The sequence below is a fragment of the Lepisma saccharinum genome, chromosome 15, assembly GCF_977018435.1.
Source record: "Lepisma saccharinum chromosome 15, izLepSacc3.1, whole genome shotgun sequence".
In the NCBI taxonomy this organism is placed as follows: Eukaryota; Metazoa; Arthropoda; class Insecta; order Zygentoma; family Lepismatidae; genus Lepisma; species Lepisma saccharinum.
In genome coordinates this window covers 19,746,631-19,774,193 of record NC_139243.1, presented here as the reverse complement: position 1 = coordinate 19,774,193, position 27,563 = coordinate 19,746,631, and the positions used below count along the sequence as shown (strand labels likewise).

Sequence of the window (27,563 nt, the reverse complement as noted above, 5' to 3'; positions counted from 1 at the left end):
CACCGGCTCTTTCGCTGACACGCTCCCTGACGCTGCACTTCCAATCAGCCCACACGTCCGCACGGCGCTGTGGTACAATCAGCTGACGTTCCTGAGCCACCCGTGCCTGTGCTCTTCACTACCTGACCACTGCCGTCAGTTGGGGCCATGTACTCTGGGGCCTTGTCATCGTGGAACACATGTAGCGTCCTTCATTCTTGCCCCATTCACCCACAACACGTACTTCGTCCGTCTTGCTCGAGCCGACGGGGAGCACTACGTACGATCGTGTGGTGTTTGTGTACACCAATGTGGGGTAACCCAGCAGTTGAACAGACGTGCATACCCCCACGTAGCTTCATTACACGATTGTCCCACGCAGTTTATCTGTCCAGCCTTGCTCGGCCCGGTCTCACACCCACGCGGCAGTGTGCGGCTGCGGTGGTGTGAGGCCACGCTTGGTTTCGGAGCGGAAGGCTGCGGCCGAGGAGGGACTCGAGTTGTTCGGCTGGGGTTGCGCTCGGAAGCAAGCAGCCGCGTCAGGTCTGGGAACGGTGGACCTGGTGATCGGAATGGAATTCGTCCATTAGTGTCGTCCACCGTACGGAGTGGTGGGGTCCGTACGACACTCCAGCAGCCTTTCGCCCGCTCCCACCCAGCGATGTGCCTCCGGCTTCATTTCTAAGAGGCTGATTGGGCCCCATCACGACGTTTGTTACAACGTCAGTACGGGGTACGTGGTCCTATCTGTACGTGCACCTTTCATTAGCAATAACCTCCTGTGCCCGTAGTTGCTGTGTTTGTCCTGCTGGCGCACGACCTCTGTGTGACATCCCCTCGGTGCTGCTACGTGGAATCCCTCGTCCCGCATTTGTTGTCTCCTTGGCAGGTACCATTCCCCGTCCGGTCCTCTTTCTCTTTTGTTGCACCGTGCTTTGTTCTTGCTGCGGTGTCTCCCCACTGTGTTTTGGGGACTCCCCTTGCGCTGCACCGCCAGCGCCGCCATTTCTGCCCCGAACCATGTACGCGTCTGTTGCCTGTCGAGTGTCACGGACCACTTTGCTTGCATTCTCGGTGTGTTTTTCCATCCTACGTCGTCCTCCCGTGGTTCTGCAACCCCGCACTACTTTTCTCGACTGCACTGCTTCAGTCATGGTGTTTGTTTCCCGCTGTGCAATTGTTACTTCATGCTTCATTGCTTCTTTTCTCCCTACCGTTGTCGATCGCTACCCTTTCCCTTCACTTGTCTTGCGGGACACTCCTATTTCCTTTGTGGAACCCCATGCGCATGCGTTGCTCAGCTGCCGCCTAGTGTTTTTCGGATGGGCGACTTTGGTGTTCCTTTTGACTTCGTTTGTTCCGCCTTTCTATCTTCACTGGTACTGGCTGTACAGAGGTGTGAAGTTCATTTTCACACGTTTTCGGCGTTGTCTAGCTCCTCACGGAGGCATCTCTCGGCAAAGTGGAAGGGGAACTTTCGTCTCTATTTCATGGGAGGAATCTGTGGTTTTCGTTTGTACTATACCTTTAGAATCACCCTGTATATACACACCATTTGTCAATATTGAGTTAGCGTTAGTAGAAGCACGACAAAGCGATCTTGATATGTTTCTTTAGATATGTGCAGGAATGAAATATTGTTCACTGTTCATTATTATTATTTATTACTATTATTTCAATAAAATGTTGTCTAATTGTAATAAAAACGTTGATGAACAACATTTAAATAAATATTTAGTGCACTTTATGACTTTAGATATTTAGTTCTGTACTCCGAAAAAAACAAAAGATAAAATCAAAGAGTGCCCGCGGTAAATGAAAGTTTCGAACCACTGGTCTAGACAAACATCTAGCGACAGCTGTAACAACTTGCGAAATATACTGTCAGCAACGATGTTATGACGTCATGTATTTATTGTCTGCTGAGCAAGATACCCTAACACTACCAAATCTAAACTACCTAAGCTATTCACGTGTTTATTTCTTATTAGATGCACATGTGAGTAGGTTAAGTAGGTCATGCCCATAAAGTCTTTACAACAGTACAAAGGTTTATTACAAAGAAACTATTACATGTACAGCTGCATGACTTGTGGCGAAAGAAAAACTCGTTTAGTTTATTTACAATTTCATTACACTTGCACATGTGCCCTTTTTGTCGCCCGCAGAACGTCTAGGCGATATTCAATTTCGCGCCATGTGTTGTGATTGGGTGGCACCAGCAACAGCATCAGCACACTTCCGGTCTCCTTAAACTTGTCATACCACGCAACGATGCGTTTGTAATCAGGTGGTCGTCGTCCATATTCACTCCTAAAATTTCGCTGTAGAGCAATCGGTGACTTGGTCTCATGATACCATAAAACACATTGAGCTTTCTCCTGCAGTGACGCCATTTTCAGTTTCAGAGATTCCAGCGCCTCCTATACCAACTCAGCAGTCTCAACCTAGAACACAGGGGAACACTTACGAGTTTCTCTTTCCTTTGTCAAACCTTTGTAATCTTGGAAATACTGTATGGCTGTCGCTAGCTGGCCGTCTGATATGGATCTATCTAGATCTTTAAGGGCAAGAGGGACAGTTTAGGGTTCGCGCGGGTGGCTGGACACAAACTGCTCCACCCCCACTGACCTTTCCCCGCGGCGACTTGAGGAAAGAGAAGTATCTGCGATGGTTGGTTGGTTGGTTGTAGAAGGGGGAGAAAACTTAGCGTTACGCTTATGGGAGTATTGTTTTACTTGTTCTCTTGGTAATATCAAACTTCCGATGGTGTAGAAAAACACACGAATGGAAACAGGACAGGTTGAAGAATTTACTTGTGTTAGGAAAGTCTAAACTTCCATTCGATTAGCCGTAACTTCAAGTTGAAGTTCTTTGTTCATGAAGAGTCTATAAATAATTATTCATCGTATATTTTACAGATCGTATCTAGCTTAATAATCAACTTATATAACCACTTCCACTTTCAACATGGGGAGAAATTCATACTCCCTTGTCCTATGTTTTGCTTTTTCAAGCAGTGCCCATTCCGACGATATTGAAATAAATGCATGCCTGGTGCGAGTGTGTCACTCTTCGCCTTAAGTAACGCTAGCTTATCGCTTGTTTCCACAGGGTCCACTGAAAATGGCGCCTAGGAAGGCGGGCTACGATTTCTGGCGGGACACCCTCGGCTCCCCTCGCTTGGTGGTGGCCCCCATGGTGGATGCGAGCGAGCTGCCCTGGCGGCTCCTCAGCAGACGGCACGGCGCTCAGCTCTGCTACACCCCGATGCTGCACAGCTCCGTGTTCATCAGGGACCCCCGCTACAGGAAGGAGGCCCTGGCCACGTGCTCCGAGGACAGACCATTGATCGTGCAGGTAAGTTTTTTATATTAATATGTATACATATAGCCTATACTTGATGGCCGCGGTGGCTCAGTCGGTGACTCATCTGACTACCATGCTAATGGTCCAAGATAGAGATGGAAAGCGTATGGTACCGTGGCAATGAATAGAATCGGCTTTATTATGCGGGCGTTTTTCCGTCTCGTGTACCACTCTTACAACAAACCCTTGTCAAATGCATATTATAATTTACACTTTACACTGTCTAAAATCACTGTTAACTAACTCTCTAGCCTTCTTAAACCCGAAGGTTCATGGCTGTAGCAACGCAGGCCTTCCATCTGTTCCTATCCTGAGCAAAATCTATATACTCTTTTTCCATCCCTACCGATTTCCTTTAGGTCCATCTCAACATTATCCCTCCTCGTCGTCTTGGTCTACCTACTGGTCTCTTAACATCAGGTTTCCCAACAAGAATCCTGTAAACTCTTCTTTCCTCTCCCATTCGTGCCACATGGCCTCGCCACCTAAGTCATCTTGATTTAATCATTCTAATAATATCTGGACATGAATACAAATCATGTACTTCTAAATTATGTAACCTTCTCCACTCACCTGTCTCTTCGTCCCTTTTAGGACCAAATATTTTCCTAAGGATCTTATTTTCCAATACTCTCAATTTATGTTCCTCCTTCAATGTAAGGGACCAAGTTTCGCATCACTGTTACAGAAGAAAAAATATAGAAAAATAAAACATAATACTTATAATGTAAACATTATATATACTGAAGATACAGGGTAAAATGTAAAACCACAAGACAATGCCAGGCACTATCGTTTGGACAGTAGATGTTTCTTTAAGTTTATTTTATGTTGTGTGAACCTTCGGGTTTAGGAATGCCAGAGTAGTAGTAGTAGTTGTTGTTTCTCTAATAGTTGTATTTGAAATATGTTTTTGACATGTCATGACTCCTGGAGAACAGTGAAATGAACCTACGAGTGGAAAATTCAGGCCATTTTGAAAATACAACGAAAAACCTACAAAAATTCAAGGAAAACGGTGTTTTTTTTTAACTTGCAATGATTTGGAAATGCGAAATTGACACCCCGTTCTTCTTGAACCGCCTCCTTGGTGGGAGTTATTGTGCATAGTTTATTTTCGTTCTTTTATTTTGTGCAATGTTGAATGAAGCGCAGCATGCAATTCAGTACATATATAACCACTGGCGTACGGTGGATTTTGGAAGTGGCTGAAATTGTAAAGGTGGATATTACGTAGCTGCGTTCCAGGGGAAACGGGATATACTATAAAATATTTCATAACTACCATTTTTAACCTTCGGAGGGGGGGGGGTCATTGGTTATCAGGAGGCTTTGCAAGTTCATTTTTCGAAAGTTTAACAGTATTAAATGAAGGTAAATTATGTGTATGTGAGGAGTCATTAAGTTAATATAAAATTTAAAAATATTATGCAAATACTATAGTTTTTTTCTATATCATCTTAAGCATCTCTTGAAGTGTTAATTGACTGTTACTGGCATCATCCCTTTCTACACACTCCATTAGGAATGTGGCTAATGACGTCAAAGTCACAGATTTCTGTCTAAACGGGAGGCCGAAACAGGGGCGGCAAAGGTACAGATAAAGAAGCTCCCCTATGAAAGAACTTTCTAAAGTCTAGAGAATCTTCTAAATGCTTGACGCTACTTAGACTTCGACTCATAAATAAGATGAAGGAATGTATTAACTGCTGTTCATGTTCTGTAAATTTATCCCACACTATGTTGTGAGCAAAATAATATCTGCTTCATTTTCACTCTTCACGGTAATTTTTTTTAACATAATGTCAAGGGCAGGCTTGTTAAAGGAATTTTAAATAATTCAATTCCGGTCCAGGAGAGAAAATAAGCAAGCGTAAATGGGTTCTGGATCGTAAAGAACCTTTTTTTTGTAAAGTATTTCAATTCGGTCCAGAAAACTTTTTTCCGGATTTAATTTAAATACGGTCCAGGAACCTTTTTTCTGGATGCATTTAAATTCGGTCCAGGAACTTTTTTTTTCTTTTCGGACCAATTTAAATACAGCCCAGGAACTTTTTTCCATATCAATTTAAATACGGTCCAGTAACATTTTTACTTGAAACAATACGCAACTTGGACCTAATTTAAATTGTGCTAGAACAAAAAGTTCCGGTTGTGAAAACAACCGAAAAGGGGCTCAGCTCCTTGGCTACAGCCTGGTGGAAACCTTAATTTTCTAACAACCACTGTAGTCTTGGAAAGTTCTTTTTCTTCGAAAAGGGGTTACCGAAGTGCTAGTCCGTGTTTTTACGTTCCCGGTATTCAATAGTTTGTTCATTCAGTGTGTAATGGATAGAAGGCCATCAGCGCGCCTTGCGTTTTTTTTTCAGTCAACTTGTAAATGCGGTTTCATTTCTTGCTCTCTGATTGGCTGTTGGAAAGATACGGTGCTGTGAGAATGTCTTATTTCCTATTTTTTAGCGCAAATTTGCGGCTTTCTAATCTAATCTAACCTAACCTAACCTAACGTACAGCGCAAGCAAGATATTCTCACAATCACAGCACCGTAACTTTCCAACAGCCAGTCAGAGAGCAAGAAATGAAACCGCATTCACAAGTTGACTGGAAAGAAAAATCGCCAGCAGGGGCTTGTATTGATATAGAGAGCGTTTCCGTCTTTTGTTTGTTCGTTCCAACACGTAATGCACATGGGAAGACAATGCAGAGGAAGGCGATGCATACAATATTCACCAGACGCGAAATACACTTTATGGATTGATCGAAATCCACGAAAACCATTTCCATTGTGCTGACGTCACGGACGTAGGAGTGAGTCACACTGCATAATTCATTGTCAGATGGATGTCTTCTCGGGACGGTCTCTCGAGGAACGACATTCGTTTGCAAGCAGGGCGGAAGTTGCAGAACGCTGAGGTGGATTTTTCCTGGCTTTGGGGGGAAAATACAGTCATGCATTTCCCCTGAGTTATCACTGACAGTTCCTTGCACTTCGGTGCAGGTTCTCTTATTTGCGATTTCTGAGGAACAGAGATGCAGATAGATGTCAGCACCATCCTGGGGGAGAATAATATTAGCCCCTCCCTCTTTGCTTGATGTACGCAAATGTTGTTGCAAGTCCCTTCTAGTTTGCTGCACTCTTTGGACTCGCTCTGCACTCGCGCGCCTATTTGGTTACACGGTGCAACACCAACTCGTCTACGTTGATTTGGTGTTACAAGTAGTGTACAGTATGTATCATACTTGTTCGTACAGGCTGTATACATTGTATGAAACCCGTCTGTACGTGTTCAGTTGGCGAAATATGATAACGAAAGGTGTCCAGTATTCAGGGAGGACCTTCGAAAAGGTAATTTGTACAAAAGATGCGAGATGCAGTAATTGTACTGGATGGAGAGTATGATAAATCGTTTGAGGTTGTATGATGTATGTACCTTTCTTGATCGTACACACGAGTCACTTAGTGACCGTGTCACGTCTATGTGTGCAGCACACTGCGTTTTTGTACTTACAGCTAGTGTTGCCCACGAGACGAGACTAGACGAGACTTTGGACTGGGAGACATCACAAATATTATTCTCGAAAATTGGTGAAACCTGTAATCTCTTTGCTCACTGTAGCTATAGTGAGAATAAATATGATTCCTTAATCATAAGAACATGAGTATATCAAATACAGTTTGTTGATTATCAATAGCTAGATAATGTATAGAATCTACCTTGTTTTACTAGCTCCCATCCACTCTTTATCCATCGTACACGCAGGGAGCTTTCAGACAGAAGGACAACGCGACAGGCGACAAGCCACACGGGGGTTTACACTGAAGTGACAACCGACAGGATCCCCTTCCGTTCCGTCTATGATAAAAGTATTCACCGCACGGGCAGTACCAACAGATCGAGGCGATTCTACGCTCGATATTAAGAAAACGACCCAATTTGAGCGACACGCAAGCGACAAGAGACACGAGGTGCTTCGGTTAGGAAAGTTACGTTTACTGAGGGTTCGTATCCAAGCGAAACATGTTGCTTGTCGTTTCTCTCCTGTGACTTGTTCAATGTGACAAGCGACACGGAAGTATCACACTGATGCAACGAACGACAGGGACACTTCAGTTTATAAGCAAGTATTCATCGCGCATGCGCGGATAACAACCCTCGCGACTATACTGTTTATACGGTATCCAGAAGACGGCCTAAGCAGAACAACAAGCAAGCGACAAGCGAGACGTGCAGCTTCGGTTTGAAGAGTTTGCTGTGAGCAAGATTTCTTCACACCAAAGTTACAGGCGACAAGCGACGCGAGTCGCTTAGAAGCGAACTTTCAGTAGTCAATGCAACCTTTCGAACCGAAGACACACGAGAAGCTGCACGTGTCTCTTGTAGCCTCGGTCCGTTGATCACGGATGCGGGGTGAATGTTTTCCTTCAGACTGAAGAGGATTGTGTCGCTTGTCGCTTGGGTGTGAATTATACGTGTCGCTTGTCGCTTCGGTGTGAAAATTCCACAAGATAGCTTTCAGGTTGAAGCGACAAGCGACACAGGGTTTTGACACCAAAGCAACTGCGACACGCTCCTTTAGGGAAATTTCAGACCGGAGCGACAAGTGACACGCAACACACAAGGACGTCCGCAGGATGTTTTCCAGGGAGGGGCAAGCAAGGTAATTTTTTTCCAGGGGGGGCAAAATGCATATTTTTTCCCATAATAGTGATTCCCCCCCAAAAGAACGTTATTTCAGTCTGAAATTATGATGTTCCTTCAAGGTATTTATAATAATTAACATAAATTACTGTGGCTGAAATAAGATTGTGTGAAATATATAATTTTCAGTTGGACATTCATTTTCCAGCGGAGGGTCGCGGTTCCCCCTTTCCCCCCTTCCGGACGTCCATGGCGACACATGTTTGCTTTGGAACGAGCCAATCAACAGCAACGTTTCACAGCGTAGGAGCATATCATGCAGCACAAACCTGCGTTCGATTGGTGAAATCCTGAAGCGACACGTGTTACGGGTCGCGTGTCGCTTTGAATGTGAAATCTCCCTTAGTCTATAAGCAAGCTTTCACTGTGAATTCACTACCAACAGACAGAGGCGACACAAAGCAAGCTATTAAAAAACGGTCCAGTCCGAACGACACGCAGGCGACAAAGCAACACGTGCCGCTTGCCGGTCTAGTCGCATCCGTTCGGAAGGTTGCATTGATTACTGTGGGTTCATTTCCAAGCGACACTTGTTGCTATCGCATGTCGCTTATTACTCCTATGACTTCAGGCAATTTTATGTTCGTTACGTCAAAGCAGAGTATCTAATTGCACTAGCTTTTTAGAGCCGCGGTGGTGTAATTGTTAGGGCGTCTGACTGCCAGGCGGGAGACCCGGGTTCGAATCCCGGAGTGGGTGAATAAAGGTCGGAATTATTTCACATTGTCCCCGCATAAAGTAGCTCCGGGACTCAACAGCATCATATCATGGGGGCAATCCTGGAGGACAAAAGATGCCGGAGTGTGATGTTGATAACTTCGCCTCCAAAATGACATTTTCCCCACATCCCGTAAATGTGCCTTCATTGCACTGTGTTATATGCACTTGGAACTTTACTTTTACATAGATCTTTAGTGCGAAATATTTGAAGTTTGCAACCAGCGCTCGAGGCTGATGTGGATTTTGAGAAGAGGGTCGCAAATGAAAGAAGGGTCTGTTTGGGCGAGAAATTTTATGACGATTTTCGCCAGTATGGCTGGAACAGGGCCGTAGAAAACAATGGCAGTGACTACCTCCGGATCGTTTTGCGCAAGGATGAATGGAAGAGAGCTCTTGGGGTAGCAGATAGTTGCCAGACTTAAGGTATTCTGAGAAATTTCAGTAGGAAGATACAGGGACACACGAGGCTAAAGTCTGGGCAAATTCGTTACGGACAACATGTGACGAATTAGGATTTTTCGAGGGGGAATCTTACAGATCTTTATTCATGTAATAGACGTTGTTTTGGGTTTCGAAATAAAATGCTTTATTCCGAATAAATAAATATTTGCAATTGATTAGTTATTTTGTTTATATTTTTTCGAGACTTTCGAGACGAGACTTTTCAGGAGCCGTCTCGTCTCGAAAACGAGACGAGGCAGGTGGTCAGTCTCGTCCCGTCTCGAATTTTAAAAAAGCCTGTTCCGTTTCGTGTCTCGTCTCGAAAACGAGACGAGACGGGACATGTCTCGTCTCGTGGGCAACACTACTTACAGCTTTAGTTGCAGGTCTGTGTAATCACTCTGTCACCGTTCAAACCACTCTGCCAGCGAAGGAGGGGAAGCGAAAGGAGCTTTGCTCTGGGGAAATGGGTTCATTAGTGAACAAATTGCATTCTACTGTGCAGTACATAGTAAGTAAATTCAAATATGAGGGTTCAACGAATAATCGGTCATGAAGAAGTAGGGAGAAAAGGCTAACCGGAAGAGAGTAGTGTTTCTTGGAGAGACAAGATAAGGCATATCCAAAATTAAGTGATTCCGAAATTGAGATCGCGGGTAAAAAATGCAACGGGAAAGACAGAGCAATTCAACCGTTCGTCGTTTATTGTACAGATAGGGATATCGTGTGAGAATGCAAGAAAAACATGTGCATAAAGACCAGGAGTTCTGGGACAACGAACATTTGCTCCGATGAGACCAAAAATAAACCTTTTCGGATCAGATGGTGTCCACAGGGTGTGGAGGAATGCGAATGAAGATAGCAATGCACCATTCTTGTGAACATCATTTGAGCAAGACTTTTTTTTCTTTTTTTTTCTAACGGTGTACTTTTATCATTTCACTTTCCAACGACTTCTGTACGAACAAGACTGGTACATACTGTATTTGCTGTTTGCACTACGATCTGGAGCGGTGTAGTGTGTTGTGCATGATCACCTGTAGAGTGCTTACTAATCAAATGAACGTTTAAAGCAGGAAACAGGCATTTGTTGAATCTTTTGAACTTGAACAGCACATTTTGTCTACTTGGTTGAACGTCATTTCCATGTACCAGCCTTACACCCGGATACACCTGCACTACACCTAGTGTCAAAAAGTGCAGCGAACTGGACGGTGCCATAGTGATATTATTTTCGTAACATCTCTGGCTGTTACGCATTTGTAGCTTTGGAATGAGTCTCAATTCCAGAAGCTTCCAATCAACTAGAGAGCCGGTGACGTCATCTGAACCCAGCACCTATCGCCAACTCTCTTGCTCACTATCTGCACTGTTGGTACGCTCGCTAACTAGACTCAGCTGGAGATGCTTAAAAAATAATCAGACTCGTGTCAGGGAACGTATTTACTGTACCAAAATAAGTATTAAATATGAAATTGAATATTGACTTACAATTGTCAAAAATGGCAATATCCATGAAGCCAGTGGCTCGCCAAGCAAAATAAAATGCATTAAACGCACGGCGATGAAATTAGGCGGGTGCCAGAAGTTCGCGCTGTTGCCACGTCGGAGCACAACCTCGTGTGTGTTCGGAGGTCTAAGAGAATGAAGGATCTCGTTGTATAGTCGGTCTTTGTAATTCACGCGATACAAACTGACAGTATTTGCTCGAAAGGTCAGGAATGACACAAAAGTGCCCCGGAGAGATGTCGGTCTGACGCTCAAACTAGGCAACGCAGCTCGGTTGAAGTTGCCACACAGTGGGAAACCAGCGACTTTTGTCCCGCTCTCGCTTTGCTTGTCCCATATCTGGCACCAGCGCAATTCTGCCCAACCGCCTATTTTCATGGCTGTGCGTTTAAGTTTACATGACATTGAATGTGAGCAAAATTCAAATACAAAATGTGCTTAATTTTTTTGAACAATGTATGTATTACCAACTTTATTTTCAGTGCTGAATCGTAAATTTTCTCCTGTTGCCCCCAAAAACAGATTTATATTGATTACACTGCGCCCAATATCGCATGAAGTAATGAAAGGATATTTAAAATCTACAAAGGTTTTCACCGCGATAACTTGCGCTTGCAATCTGTATTGTTGACTAGCGAATAACGGATGCATAGTATTTTTTTTTTTTTGGTACTTTAGTACAGTGTGTCCGGAATGGGACTGACAGTTTTTAAAAGTGTGTTATTTTAATATGGTAGGGAGTAGCTCCAAATAGAAACAGAAACATACATTTTGAAGGCAAACTCACCAAGTTTTATTGGAAGCAGTTAAAGCTCAGTATAACTCCCCATGAGCTCAGTTTGTTGCATGGAGAATGTCTGTATTTAATCTCCCTCCACGTGTTCTGTCGCTCAAACAAAAATTGCATCAGTGCAGGAAAAAGAAGGCGTAGCCAATGGAAGTCAATACGGAGGGGACCAGGCAGCTGGGAATTCCAAGGCCTGCTGTTTACGAAGTCGTGCACAAAAGGTTGCGTTTGTATGCATCCTAGGTGCAGTTGTTGAAGGACATTAATTTTTCATTGACATTCTGCAAAAGATTTACGTTACCCCTCTAGACTTCTTACGTTGGGCGTACATGGGTGTATTCTGGCCAAAACATAAACGACCTACAAGAACTGTAGGACAGTATTCGGAAAATTCTTTCCTCTGTAACCCCTCAGATGCTACAAAACATGTGGAGGGTTATTGAATACAGGCTAGACATTCTCCATGCAACAAACTGAGCTCACGGGGAGTTATACTGAGTTGTAACTGCTTCCAATAAAACTTGGTGAGCTGGCCTTCAAAATGTATGTTCTTGTTTCTAGCTACTCCTTACCGTATTAAAATAACACACTTTTAAAAACTGTCAGTCCCTTTCCGGACACCCTGTATTATACGGACTACCTTATTTGTAGTACCTCATTAGGGACTTTATTTTAATGCTAAGAGAACCAAACCTGGTCTGCCTAACCTATACCGCGTCTCTGAGAACCTGTCCCGTTTCCCGCGCTAGCGATGGCGCGACAGTTTCAGTGCCAATGAGAAACCAGGAAAAAGTCGTCTATTGGGCAGCGAGGAGCGAATGGAAGCCAGAAGAGAGGCGCTTACGTAGACGCTGTTGCCACGTTTCGGTCTAACTCACGTGTTTTGTTTGTGTCTTGTTGAAGAAGCTTGTTTGATGAGCGTGGTGCTGATCAGTGTGCGTTTTAAAATATCCAGGATGGAATTTATTCTGGTGATATTTGCTTGTGTCCTTTTCGTGTTTAGTGTCATCTTAGCTGGAACATTCAGGAAGGGGAATTGTGTATATTTGTGCATTTCCGCGTATTTTTTTTTTATTTACAGCCTGGCTTCGGCTTTCCCCAGCACGGAGTTCACGCGGTCTGCAGCGGCAATGCCGCGTGGTTTCTGCTAGAGAAGCCAGCGATCAGTAAGCGCGGGAAGCGGGACAGGTTGTAACAAACGCAGTATAGCTACGAAAGCATATATATTGAACAAAATCTTAAGTAATCGCTAAAATTCCGCAGTTCTGTGTTAACAGAAGTAAATCGAAATCTAACCAAATTAGGTAGTCCGTATAATACTAAAGTACCGTTTTTTTGTCAATGTTTAAAATAAACGGAGAGTATACCCGGCGTGGGCTTGGGTGTTCTTTGTTAGTGTTCCTTCATCAAATCTTCGTTTATCGCCAGCATCCGTGGCGGAAGTAGTTAGCACACCGCACTACGACGCCAGGAGTCCCGGGTTCGAATCCCGCCCTGGGCATGGATGTTCTTTTGTGTGTCCCTTCGTCACTTTCATCATATCATCACTCATCATCATCCTTCGCGATTAGCTAAAACTGGCAGAAATGCGAAGTAAATTAAACCAAATTAATCAATTTTAGTTTATCTTCATAGCCGCGACTAGTCAAAAGTGGGAAAAGAGCGGCGCTAAATAAGAAAAATGTTTTTTTTTTTTTTTTTTTTTTTTTTTGTTTTTTTTTGCAGGTCGAAATATTTCATTATTTCGAAATAGTATTGAATGAATGTCACAAATTAATCAGCTCTGTACATACAATTTTAAAGTGGGGTCAGAATCAGGGATCTCTTGATTAATGGGCGATAGCCTTAGCCACCGGATCGGATCTAGATCTACGAGACTTTCCCGCAAGCAATATTTCTTGTGCCAAATGCCTGGATCTTTAAGTGAATCCCCCCCCCTACCGAAGTAGTTTTTATCTCCGACCGCTAGAGGATACGTCCATTCGCGGAAAATACATCACTGAATGATCCTCCCGGAGAAATCCCCTTCCAGATTGGAACGTCGGGACCGATGTTTACACCCCCCTCCCCCTTCCGCAACAAGACACCCGTGATGCATCGATTTTTGAAATCCTTTCGCCCACGGCCTGGGTTTCGGGAGCCACAGCGACTGAGAAGGTAAGAACGTGGTATCCGGCTGATAAGGATCGTAACGCAAGACCATACCGGTCAAGTTCCTCTTCCTGAGAAAACAAATCTTACATTTCACATTCACTAATGGGGATGCCCTTTGTAGGGTACTATTTAGCAAAAGCTTATAGCAAGGTCTCTTGAAGTTTGTCATTTTAGTTCGAGTAGCATTTTTAACATTGCTATTCAAATATTCTGAGTAATTGGAATATTTCGGTGAAGAAGCAACATGCCAGTGAAAATCGGCATTACCATATTAATTTTATGATGTTGGCCGTAGGAAACTACACTTAAATCAAACTTAATCTTAAACTTTGTCAAAAGCCTGTACATATTCGAACTATTAATCTTTAAGATTATGACTTTTTTATTTCAAGGTACATTAATTAATGTATAAAGTACAAAAATCATTCATGATCATCATCGCCTCCCCTTTATGATGTCAAAAGTTAAGCTACCGCCTCCCCGTTATGATGTGAAACGTTGAACGACCGCCTCCCCGTTATGATGTCAAAAGTTAAGCGATCGCCTCCCCGTTATGATGTCAAAAGTTAAGCGATCGCCTCCCCGTTATGATGTCAAAAGTTAAGCGACCGCCTCCCCGTTATGATGTCAAAAGTTAAGCAATCGCCTCCCCGTTATGATGTGAAAAGTTAAGCGATCGCCTCCCCGTTATGATGTCAAAAGTTAAGCTACCGCCTCCCCGTTATGATGTGAAACGTTGAACGACCGCCTCCCCGTTATGATGTCAAAAGTTAAGCGATCGCCTCCCCGTTATGATGTCAAAAGTTAAGCGACCGCCTCCCCGTTATGTCAAAAGTTAAGCGACCTCCTCCCCGTTATGATGTCAAAAGTTAAGCGATCGCCTCCCCGTTATGATGTCAAAACTTAAGCAATCGCCTCCCCGTTATGATGTCAAAAGTTAAGCGACCTCCTCCCCGTTATGATGTCAAAAGTTAAGCGATCGCCTCCCCGTTATGATGTGAAAAGTTAAGCGACCGCCTCCCCGTTATGATGTCAAAAGTTAAGCGATCGCCTCCCCGTTATGATGTCAAAAGTTAAGCGACCGCCTCCCCGTTTTGATGTCAAAAGTTAAGCGATCGCCTCCCCGTTATGATGTCAAAACTTAAGCGATCGCCTCCCCGTTATAATGTGAAAAGTTAAGCGATCGCCTCCCCGTTATGATGCCAAAAGTTAAGCGACCGCCTCCCCGTTATGATATGAAAAGTTAAGCAATCGCCTCCCCGTTATGATGTTAAAAGTTAAGCGATCGCCTCCCCGTTATGATGTGAAAAGTTAAGCGACCGCCTCCCCGTTATGATGTCAAAAGTTAAGCGATCGCCTCCCCGTTATGATGTCAAAATTTAAGCGATCGCCTCCCCGTTATAATGTGAAAAGTTAAGCGATCGCCTCCCCGTTATGATGTTAAAAGTTAAGCGATCGCCTCCCCGTTATTATGTGAAAAGTTAAAGACCGCCTCCCCGTTATAATGTCAAAAGTTAAGCGATCGCCACCCCGTTATGATGTCAAAACTTAAGCGATCGCTTCCCCGTTATAATGTGAAACGTTTAGCGATCGCTTCCCCGTTATGATGTCAAACGTTAAGCGAACTCCTCCCCGTTATGATGTCAAAACTTAAGCGATCGCTTCCCCGTTATAATGTGAAAAGTTAAGCGACCGCCTCCCCGTTATGATGTCAAAAGCTAAGCGACCGCCTCCTCGTTATGATGTCAAAAGTTAAGCGATCGCCTCCCCGTTATGATGTCAAAACTTAAGCGATCGCTTCCCCGTTATAATGTGAAAAGTTAATCGATCGCCTCCCCGTTATGATGTCAAAAGTTAAGCTACCGCCTCCCCGTTATAATGTGAAAAGTTAAGCGATCGCCTCCCCGTTATGATGGCTAAAGTTAAGCGATCGCCTCCCCGTTATAATGTGAAAAGTTAAGCGATCGCTTCCCCGTTATGATGTGAAAAGTTAAAGACCGCCTCCCCGTTATGATGTCAAAAGTTAAGCGATCGCCTCCCCGTTATGATGTGAAAAGTTAAGCGATCGCCTCCCCGTTATGATGTGAAAAGTTAATCGATCTCTTCCCCGTTATGATGTGAAAAGTTAAAGACCGCCTCCCCGTTATGATGTCAAAAGTTAAGCGATCGCCTCCCCGTTATGATGTCAAAAGTTACGCGATCGCCTCCCCGTTATAATGTGAAAAGTTAAGCGATCGCTTCCCCGTTATGATGTGAAAAGTTAAAGACCGCCTCCCCGTTATGATGTCAAAAGTTAAGCGATCGCCTCCCCGTTATGATGTCAAAACTTAAGCGATCGCTTCCCCGTTATAATGTGAAAAGTTAAGCGATCGTTTCCCCGTTATGATGTCAAACGTTAAGCGACCTCCTCCCCGTTATGATGTCAAAAGTTAAGCGATCGCCTCCCCGTTATGATGTCAAAACTTAAGCGATCGCTTCCCCGTTATAATGTGAAAAGTTAAGCGACCGCCTCCCCGTTATGATGTCAAAAGCTAAGCGATCGCTTCCCCGTTATGATGTGAAAAGTTGAAGACCGCCTCCCCGTTATGATGTCAAAAGTTAAGCGATCGCCTCCCCGTTATAATGTGAAAAGTTAAGCGATCGCCTCCCCGTTATGATGTGAAAAGTTAAAGACCGCCTCCCCGTTATGATGTCAAAAGTTAAGCGATCGCCTCCCCGTTATGATGTCAAAACTTAAGCGATCGCTTCCCCGTTATAATGTGAAAAGTTAAGCGACCGCCTCCCCGTTATGATGTCAAAAGCTAAGCGACCGCCTCCTCGTTATGATGTCAAAAGTTAAGCGATCACCTCCCCGTTATGATGTCAAAACTTAAGCGATCGCTTCCCCGTTATAATGTGAAAAGTTAATCGATCGCCTCCCCGTTATGATGTCAAAAGTTAAGCTACCGCCTCCCCGTTATAATGTGAAAAGTTAAGCGACCGCCTCCCCGTTATGATGTCAAAAGTTAAGCGACCCCCTCCCCATTATGATATCAAAAGTTAAGCGATCGCCTCCCCGTTATGATGTCAAAATTTAAGCGATCGCCTCCCCGTTATAATGTCAAAACTTAAGCAATCGCCTCCCCGTTATAATGTGAAAACTTAAGCGACCCCCTCCCCGTTATGATGTCAAAAGTTAAGCTACCGCCTCCCCGTTATAATGTGAAAAGTTAAGCGACCGCCTCCCCGTTATGATGTGAAAAGTTAAGCAATCGCCTCCCCGTTATGATGTGAAAAGTTAAGCGATCGCCTCCCCGTTATGATGTCAAAAGTTAAGCGATCGCCTCCCCGTTATAATGTGAAAAGTTAAGCGATCGCCTCCCCGTTATGATGTCAAAAGTTAAGCGATCGCCTCCCCGTTATGATGTCAAAAGTTAAGCGATCGCCTCCCCGTTATGATGTCAAAAGTTAAGCGACCGCCTTTCCTTTTGACATAAAAAGTTAAGCGATCGCCTCCTCTTGTTGACGTCAAAAGTTAATCCATTGTGTCCCTCGTTTGACATCAACAGTTAATCGGTCGTCTTCCCTTTATGATGTTAAAAGCTAAACCATATCCTCCCATTTTTTATGCCACAAGTAAAAAATATCGCTTCATCTTCCTGACGTCAAAAGTTCGACGAGCGATTCAAAGATTAAGCGATTGCCACTTTTACGTTGTATTTATTTTACTTGGATAGTTAATCAATTAGTGGCAATATGTATTTAAGAAGCCTGGTTGTTGCATAGATTCAGGATAAAGTGCAGTGTTTTGAGCGTCGCATCGTCGAAACGATGTGTGAACCAAAAATGGACGTCATCAAGAGAAGTTTTTTGTCTTGGAGTCGATTTGAAAGTTGATGCGGTGACACCCTATATATTTCCAGAACGAGGCAGGAATTTTCAACGATAGAACAAAACTGACCCCTCACACACGAGGCGAGATGAGAGGATGCCAAATCTCGTCTCTATCTAGACACTATCCCTATCTCCCTCCTTCCCCCCGCAAACACTAGGAATCGAACCCCGGACGTATGGACAATGTGCCACAGGATTACTCCTTCAGTGGTAATTGTCTCCAAGCCTTATCATTGATGCTTTCTCTCAAGATAGCAGAAGAAATCTTTGTCGGTGACTCTCCTTTCTTTGTGGCCGCCTTCCGTGGCCAGTGTAATCCCCCAACCTCCAACCCCACCCCCTGAAATAGCACTGACTGGTACCGGTAATCCCACAGCAGCATTTGTCTTCTTCGAAAATCCTCCCTCCCAGTCCCTCTGTAATCTCTCCAAGTAGCTCTTGGGGACGTAGGGTGGATTTGGTACCGCAGAGATTTCTAGCTGGGTGGGTGACCCTCTTACAATACTGTGTGAGGGAGTTATGTCGGAAAAATCCCTCTGAGGGAAATTCAGTTTGTTACATATGTACCCAGAAAAGTAGGAAAGATTGTCCAAATATCACATTGTATAAAAATTTCAAAAAAATTTAGTCTCATTTGGTATGCTAATAAATGAAAATAATAATAACAATACATGTAATATTTCTTTAATGTCAGCGAAAGCATGAATGTGATGGTTTAAGCGGTACTCTACTGGCATTGATTCTTTGGTGAAATTGCCGATAATTTTCCGATCCGACATTTTTGTAATTTAATGTAAAATTCTGCCCTTTATTGTTAGTGTTTTATGTACATAGAATTATAATTCAGGCGCAGAGATCTTGTAAAGTGCGTGTATACAGGGTGGACCGTTTAAGTTGATAACTCAAAATATCTTACAAAGGAAGCGTTTTCAAATGAAATGTTTCAAATAAAAGATATTCACAGATATTTGACAAGTAAAAAGTGGTTTGATACTATTTCATAAGCATCGAAATTTTTATTTTTTATTTTACAGGGAAGGTCGGAGAGAGAGTGAGAGTGAGTGAGTGAGTGAGTGAGTGTGTTCACAAAGTAAATTTCATTTGCAAATAATGCCTCTGCAGTGTTACAGTCACGATGGTGCGCATATGTGCCGAGTTTGTTGATTTTTTGAGCAAGGCTTGGTCACGTGCAAACATTCAAACAGAGTTTAAGCATCGGGCGGTGCATTTATAATATTTAAGAAGATCAAGAAGCCCTCCTCATGTGAAACACGGCATGTAATCCATTTCTTGAATGCAACGAACATGGGACGACTATGAAAACAGGGGTCCCTGGTTTCGAAAACCAGAGTAAGGCAGGGCTATTTGTGTTTTTCATTGTGAAAAAATCCAGGATAAAGTAACACATGGTTAAGAAAAGACATATGAAGAAAATACAATTGAGATACACAGGAATTACATATGTTTTGTAATGCAGGAGACTAAGGTTTGATTCCCTAGGTGTGTGATCCTGAGTGGCAATGTTTCAGACAATGTCCCTGCAAAAAAGTGGCTCTGAGTCTCACCCAGCCTCTAATCAATGAGAAACTAGTGGGCATCACTTGGGGATACAGGTGACGGGAGCATTGTGCTGAATACAATACCTCTACTATGACCGAGATTGGAGAATTTGTTGTGCGCAGCATTCCACACCTCCGTACTCATCTGGAAATTGCGACAACACAAGATTTTTCAATTATGAAAAGAAAATCTGATTATTAGACTTCCTGCACCATCCCCTTTAAATAGCTGAGATCGAAGTAAGTTTCATTTTTACCATCTTCTCGCTGTGCTGAAAGTTTTGTGTAGTGGGATGTGACCCGATCCAACTATTGATTTTAGCCGTAATAAGCTTAGGACCCTACTTCACGAATGTTGCTGTTTAACATCTGTCATTTATTGGAGACAATTGCTGAGATTAGTCATGCCATGCCTTTTGTTTCGCAACTTTTATAGTTAGGCCTCCTCTACACTATCGATTTCTTGGCAGTTGTCACAACTCTTCAGCGATAAAATGGGGCCTTGAAGTGAAAGGGTGTCCTTCTGGGGGTTGTCAGTCAAATATCAACCCCTCTTCCCCACAGGGGTGCCCATCCCCCCAAAGGCCCATGATGCACTCCCCCTCCAAAAAGGTAGAACATCCCGCTCCCCGTTTATGCCGAACTAATTACTCAAATTATTTTTGTCACACAAAATTTGCGGAAGAATATTAATACCAGAGGTGCAACCAAAATTTTTTGGCTGGGTGGGGGGCAAGTACCAGGATAAACGTACGAATAAAAATAATAACATTAATAATGGCTTTATTATTATTACTACTACTACTACTACTACCAGTAGTATTAGTAGTATCAAATACGTTATTATCTTCGTAAATTGCGCAAAAATGGGGTAGAAGTCTGTGTTAAAGCATTTGTTTGGAACAAACGATTTTGAAATATTTTTTCAACACCGTCAATTTCACATTAGCTAATGATGGAAATCAAGCACACAAACTGTATTTTTGAATGGCAGAAAATGAATGATATGTGCATTCCGAAGATGCATGTGTAACTTTCATGTACAACATATGTTTTACACACATGCAACATGGAGCGACATAAAATAGAAAATACATATGCAACAAGCTAACACTAAATTGTGTACGTATTCAAAGCTTATTCAATACAAATATACAACACATATTATTTAAATACATCACATTACAGAAAAGAAGTAAACTGCGAGTGAAGCGAACAATAAATTTTTGCAATTTAAAACAATGTTGATGTAATAAGTCGCAAATAATTTCACTGGACGCAATGACATTCTCTCTTTTGCAACTTTTTTTTTAGATCATTCGGCGCCCATGGCCGACTCCCGCCGCCCCTAGCTAGAGCTCTGAACTTGACAAAAACGAGAAAAGGAAATATTGTGAGCGAAGCAAGCAAGAAAATTTTACAAAATGTATTTTTATTTGCATGAAATTTGAAATCGAAGGGGATAATTGCTTCTCTGTGCCCCCTGGAAGTGCCCTTGGCCGTCAATGTTTGTCCCCCCTTGCTACCCTAGAATTGACTTCCACCGAAGGTTGTGGGGGAGGGGGCAATGGCCCCTGTGGTTGCGTCACTGTATAATATAGACATATTTAAGCAATATATGTTTACTTTAGATACTTTACGCTCACTGCCATTGTTGGTCAACCCTATTCTGCACAGTTTGTCTGCTCGACTAACCTTGTATTAATGTGAATACCATGCCCCCCTCCATCCAAACAGATTCTAAAGACATAAGAGGTGGTGTTTCATTTCAGCCCTATCACCGCGATCATCCACAGGTAGGTAGAAGAACTGTACATAATAATCGAAACTAAAAATCAATAACAAGTCAATCAAATGATACGATCCCCCCATTTTTGTGTGAAGATATATAGAATTGGTATAAAATGATGTCCCCCCAAAAAATTACTATGACGCAGGCTCGTCATGAACCCCCCCCTGTTGACACCCCTGCTTCCCCACAGTACAAATATACTGGAAAATGCATATTTGGTGGCAAAAGATGTTTTAGGACCTAAACCTATAGCCTGTATAATCCTCTCAGAAATTTCATATGTATGTATGTGTGTGTGTTAAATGCCACTTTACATACAGCCCCACCGCAGTCGACCAGTTTGCTTCCCCAACACAACCCAGCAAACAAGATGGACTAGATAAATAAATGCTCTTTAGCCCAAATATGAATATTGAGTGGTATTTAAGTTTATACCTTGTTATGCCATCTTTTTCTTTTTTTTCCTCTGGAACCACCACTGATCTCCATAATACGGTGGCCTCTTTTTAATTTGAACTTGGATAATTCTAATTTTTTGATTATTCAAACAGAAGTTTATTCCCCTTGAAATTACAATTGTGACCAATGTTAAAAATTCATATGTAATTCAAATTTTCGAACCTTTTATTTGGATAATTCGAAGGTAGCTATCCAGAGACAGCCATAGGGAAGTGAAAGTAGGTTTGCCCCTTTTGTTGTGTAGGTGTTCGTCCTTGAACCCACTCCCTCAGTAGAAAATGATTTGTGAAAGTATTCTTATCTAGCCTCAGTTGTCAATTGTTCCCAATGTTGAATTGTGGTGCATGAAAAGGGGGGTGAGAAAGAAAAGTGATTTCGCTAGAGAATATGGGATACTGTGGAACTCATTATCAACCTACGTTAAAAATAATGTTGTTACACGTGTACCTAGGTATCTGATCTTGTGTGTTAATACTGTGTATTTACTTAAACATGTTTTTCATTTACTGGTAGCTTAATTATTTTTGTGAGAGAAATTGTTTTTTTTTGGCTTGCACTACATAATTTTATTTATTCTGCAGTACAGTAACTTTGTTTTATCGATTTGTTTCAGTAATGCATGATTTTCTTAATTTGAATTTAGGATAATTTTGAATATTTTGTGTACTCCCTTGGAGTTCAAATTAAAAACAGTCCACTGTATTTGTTCTAGTTAAACTCTGTGTTCATATATAATTGTATGACTTATAATTACATAATTTATGACCCCATGTTATAAGGTTCCAGGGTTTAATACTTAGTGGAGGCACATAGTAATTTGGATTCCACTTTAAACTTTTGGTCCAGTCCCGATTAGCCTATCTGCGCAGAAGTTAACTTGAAGCAAAAACTCAGTCATTTTATAATGGTACAAATAGTCCCAGTGGTGATGCACACATTATAATTGTTAATTATGAATCAAAGGGCATAAATGGTCGCTCAAACCTCCACTAAAATTTTGTGTCCCAGGGAAGTCTCAAAGGCATGCTTTTGTAAGCTTTGATCAGCACTATTTTTACATATATCTCCGCAAAATATGCCAATAACAACTTTCGACATGCCTCCACAATGGCATAGTGGTAATCTCCATCTTGTAATCAAGGGATTCCGGGTTTGATGCCTGGTGGAGTGATTTGGATCCCACTTTAATCCATAGGTCCCGTTCCGATTAGCCTATCTGTGCACAAAGTGCACTTAAAACAAAGACTCAAAAAAAATTCGGCAATAAGCGAGATGTGAAAAAAAAAAACACCATGGACAAAACTTGTTTATGTAGAGTGAATTCCCTTGAAAATTGCTTTTTGCCAACAGTGAATGTAAAAAAAGTGTCACACTTCATACAAGTTGATCTTGGAACACACAAATGTCAATATAATGATAAAACATATAATACAGTACTCCAATTTCTACCAATACTCTACAGTTACCTCTTTGCCTGTGCGAGAAGTGCATTGCTCTACCTTTCTTTAATTAACAATCCATCAAACCTGGAGAAAATTCCCTTCTTGTTGATGGAGAGCTTAATGAAGTGTCCCACAGGTGGCAGTGCAATCTGTCTGAAGCAATTTCCATATCTCTACCTAATTAAGATGGCGAACAAGGCACCTGAGAACGTAGTTGATTTCATCTCCCAGCTGCTCAAAGGTGCTTCGATTGAACCTGGTCATTTATCTCTCAGAAATTAGATTTTTTAACATTTTGAATGAATGAGAAACTGGGATTAAAATGAACTTCTCTTCTATACAGGATCATTTAGTCTTGTGTTAATTCCACAACAAAGTGATACATACATGTTTTTCATAATGTACCTCTGTGAATTCCATTGCTCTCCATCAGGGAGAATAAAGGGGGGATTTTCCCTTCTCTCAACCTAAGGATCCTGTGCAAGAATGATTGATATTTGTTCCAACCCTAGATGAACACCCCCCACTCCCTTATGACACATTAATACAGCAACAAAATGTTTCCACTAGCTTTTTAATATAAACTTGTTCATGATACAAATGTCATTTGATGGTTTCAAATGTTGTCATTGCAATCTGTTGTGATAGCACTCAACTATCGTTAATCTCAAAATCTATATTGGGCATAGTGCTAACATCGTTGGCTTGTAACAAAGGGGTTCCAGGTTTGATATCAGCTGCAGGCACACACCTTAATCTGTAGGTCCAGTCCCAATTAGCCTATCTGTGCATAAAAGTGAACTTAAAGCAAAAACTCAACTCCACTCAAAATATTTAATAGGTTCTTATCGTAACATTTTAAGTATTTGTTACTTTTGCCTTAAGAAAGAGTAATTTATACACCTCAAAAAGTATGGAATACTGTTATGTTAGGCATTAGTTGATAGGTGCAACCTTGGAATGCAACACATGGTGTATATGTCTGTCTCTGCTGGACATCCTTGTGTTTTCGCTGACAGTGCCTATCACCTATTGCCTAATGTAACAATAATCCAAACTTGTGCCTAATATAACAATATTCCAATCTTTTTTTGAGGAGTGTATAATAAATTTTAATGGGAAGTTCATAGGATGGGAAAATTTACTCCATTGCAAGGCTTCTAATTTATTCATTCTCACATCATATTCTTGAACTTGAAGACGTAGTCTTTGGAAGTTCATACATAGAGCATACGAATGCTAATTTATTTGAAATGCTGAGTTCTGTAAATAAACAGTTATATTTTCTATAAAAAAGGAAAATTAAAGTGCATATAACATTATATTGCTAGCATGTATAGTTTTTATAAAATATTTTCCTATCAGACTTAAATATCAATAATTGGAACATTGTGGTAATTAGCGTGTCTACATGTTACTGTACAACTGCATTAATTTACATATTTAACACACATGTTTCTTAATTTTTTATTTCTTTGATAAGGCTATAATAGTATCCAAGACATGCTAAGTAAAGATCTTTCTATGTTCTTAAACCAAATGGCCCAGTGCATATTGACTAGTCTTAGTTAAATTACATAATTGCGAGAAATATAGGATGTTGATAGAATCCACATAGGTAATTTGAATCCAAGAGTCATATATGTTATTGTTCTTTCTAGTTTTGTGCCAATGATCCAGATGTCCTCCTGGAAGCTGCCCTGCTGGCTGAGGGACATTGCGATGCAGTGGATCTGAACCTTGGCTGTCCCCAGGCAATAGCCCGTAGGGGACATTATGGAGCTTTCCTCCAGGACGACTGGGAACTTGTACAGTCCATGAGTAGGTACTTGATGTCTTAAATGTGCTGTTTTCTTTTTTCTGCCTGTGTCAGATATTGTGCGTATTTCACTGCATAATCGTCGCAGATTGTATGCCAATTTTTTTTTTTTTGCAAAAAAAAGTAGGGTGAATTATGTGAAACTTAATTTTTTTAAAAATGTTTGGTACTCATTATTTCAATGCCACATTTCCACCTGGTGGTGAAAATTTGATTTTTTTTTTCTCTCTTTTCTTCTCGGCATTCACTTCCCCATGGTCTGCATATCTTCTGTAACTAGTTTCACTGCAATTCGTTGCTTCGAACGGAACTTTAATTCTAACCATGTGATGTACAACAAGGATTTAACCTTTTGATTACCAAGCCCATTTTGCTAGGTAAGCTCCCCGGTACCGGGCCAATTTTAAGCAAAATGCAGGGTTTCATTTAGATGACTGTAGATCAGAGACTAATTGCCCTAGACAGACGAATGAAATATCGTTATACGCGGAATTAACCATAGAATCAGACTATACAAAATTTATGCACATTGAATGTATATATGGATGTGGGGGGAGGAACCGGAAAATTCCAAAATCTCAGAAAAAATACCCCTCTGCCCCTGGACAACAAAGTACAGGACATTGTCAAAATACACATGGAAATGATCGCTAGCATGTCTGGAACAAGAAAATAATTGCACTATTATCATACGAGCAATAGAACATGACTTGTAGCCCCCAAATGACATGTCTGTGCGCCGCCATTGCCTGAAGCCTCGGATTGCAGAGTTACCTTGAAATGCCTGTATATTGGAGGCTAATTGCCCTAGACTGATGAATCAAGTACAGTTATACGCGGAATGGACCATAGATTCGGACTACATACAATTTATGCACATTGAGTGTATATATGGATGCAGTGGGAGGGGAGAAACCAGAAAATTCCAAAATTTCTGAAGAAAAATACCCCTTCTCCCCTCCCCCCCTGGACAACAAAGTACAGGACATTGTCAAAAGACACATGGAAATGATCGCTGGCATGTCTGGAACAAGAAAATAAATGCGGGGTGTAAGGAGTGCTCCTTCCATGTCGTGCATCCAATAGTCAACCTCACTTCCACTGAGTACACCCTGGACCGCAGACTGGCGAGGCTCTCGCGACTGGCCCCATGGCCAGTATAATTCTGTGTCATTCTGTGTTTTATCCTTATTTGTGCTGAGCACCCTTTTTAGCCTCAGCTTTTAACCCAGGTATGGAAATTTTAGTTTTCAGACACACTTTTATTTTTGTTATGATAAGGGACTGGACCCCGTATAGTTAGTGTGACGGGTGCAAAATAGCCTCATTGCTGACGAACCCAAAAAAATTTAATTCAAATTCACATTCAAAAGAAAATAATTGCACTATTATCATACGAGCAATAGAACACGACTTGTACCCCCCAAACAACATGTCTGACTCAGTTTCAAAGGAAGCTGCCATTTTTCCGCCATTGCCCCCCCTCCCCCCCTTTTTATGGAAGAACAAGATGTGCAAGAGTCTTTTATGGTGCAGAATATGTGTTAACAATAATATAAAAGAAGAAAATCACAACTCCAGCAAATAATAGCGGCATTATGACGTAAAATCTACGAACATGTTGAAATATCTCGATCGAGATATTTGGTACCCAAGGGGTTACAGGTAAATACCTCAGTCGAGATATTTGGTAAACAAGAGATTAATATTCACAAGGTACAGCAACACTCATATTTTCGTTTACATTTTTTAATAGTTAGCAGAGCCCACCAGAAACTCCAGATTCCGGTGACATGCAAGATCCGTGTGTTTGAAGATATTGAGAAAACTGTCGCCTATGCTCAGATGCTGGAAGCTGCTGGGTGTCAGATGCTGACCGTCCATGGCCGCACGCGAGATCAGAAGGGACCTCTCACTGGAATTGCTAGTTGGGAACATATAAGAGCTGTAAAGTGAGTATCATCAGAGTACTGCGATGTTATGTTGATACATTAATACTCCAGAATCATGTAGATACATTGCAGATGAGATGTAGCATCCCACTTCATGAACTCTCCCTCAGAGTGCCTGAACATAAAATTCAGAGCAAGGAAGAAAGAGGAAGAGAGAGAGAGAGAGAGAGAGAGAGAGAGAGAGAGAGAGAGAGAGAGAGAGAGACTTCCTTTCTACCTTTCTCTCTTTCCCTTTTCTCTATCTTTCTTTCCTCTCTCTCTCTTTCTCCTTTCTTCCCCCTCTCTCTCTAGAAAGATAGGGGGAGAGAGAGAAAGAAAAAGAAAGAGAGAGAGAGAGAGAGAGAGTCTTCCTTTCTACCTTTCTCTCTTTCCCTTCTCTCTCTCTCTCTCTCTCTCTCTCTCTCTCGCTCTCTCTCTATCTCTCCTTTCTTCCCCCCTCTCTCTAAGAGAGAGGGGGGAGAGAGGAGAAAGAGAGAGGCGAGAGAGGGGGCAAGAGAGAGAGACGAGGCGGAAAGAAAGAAGAAAAGAAAGAGTTTTCTCTTTCACGAAAGAGAGAGCCTCTCACTGTCTCTCACTCTCTCTCTCTCTCCCTCCCTCCCTCCCTCCCTCCCTCCCTCCCTCCCTCCCCGAAGAAACTTTCCACACTGCAACTCCCAGACTCTCACTTATACAACGTTCTTGATTCCATAGACTTCCTAATTAGTTTAACAATATCTCAAACCAAATAGATATTTTCAGCTGTTATTCATGTTTTATCACCACCACCATACAAAAAATTGTACATAAGATGATATTGTGAAACTGAGCCCAGTTTACATTTGTACTATTTTGTTTTGTTTTATTGTTTTTTTATTATTGTTTATTTCCAGTTTAAAATGGCTTATGCTGTATTGGAAATTTCACCAAATTAATAAACAAACATGTGTTATTTCACAATGTCTTTAGCTCTAAGTCTTATCAGAAATAGCTTAATATCTACAAATATCTTAATATCTACAGAATAGTAAT

General features: G+C 42.0%; 1 protein-coding gene across 1 annotated transcript in view; it reads left to right on the top strand.

Annotated features, from left to right (window-relative positions):
• Window positions 1–27,563, top strand: part of Dus1 (Dihydrouridine synthase 1) — a 111,988-nt gene that overhangs the window by 71,383 nt on the left and 13,042 nt on the right. The window contains exons 2-4 of the mRNA XM_083136721.1: window positions 3,094–3,339; window positions 24,446–24,605; window positions 26,360–26,555. Of these exons, the coding sequence (XP_082992847.1) occupies window positions 3,106–3,339; window positions 24,446–24,605; window positions 26,360–26,555 (590 nt within the window). The 5' untranslated portion in view covers window positions 3,094–3,105. The remainder of the gene's footprint in view (window positions 1–3,093; window positions 3,340–24,445; window positions 24,606–26,359; window positions 26,556–27,563) is intronic.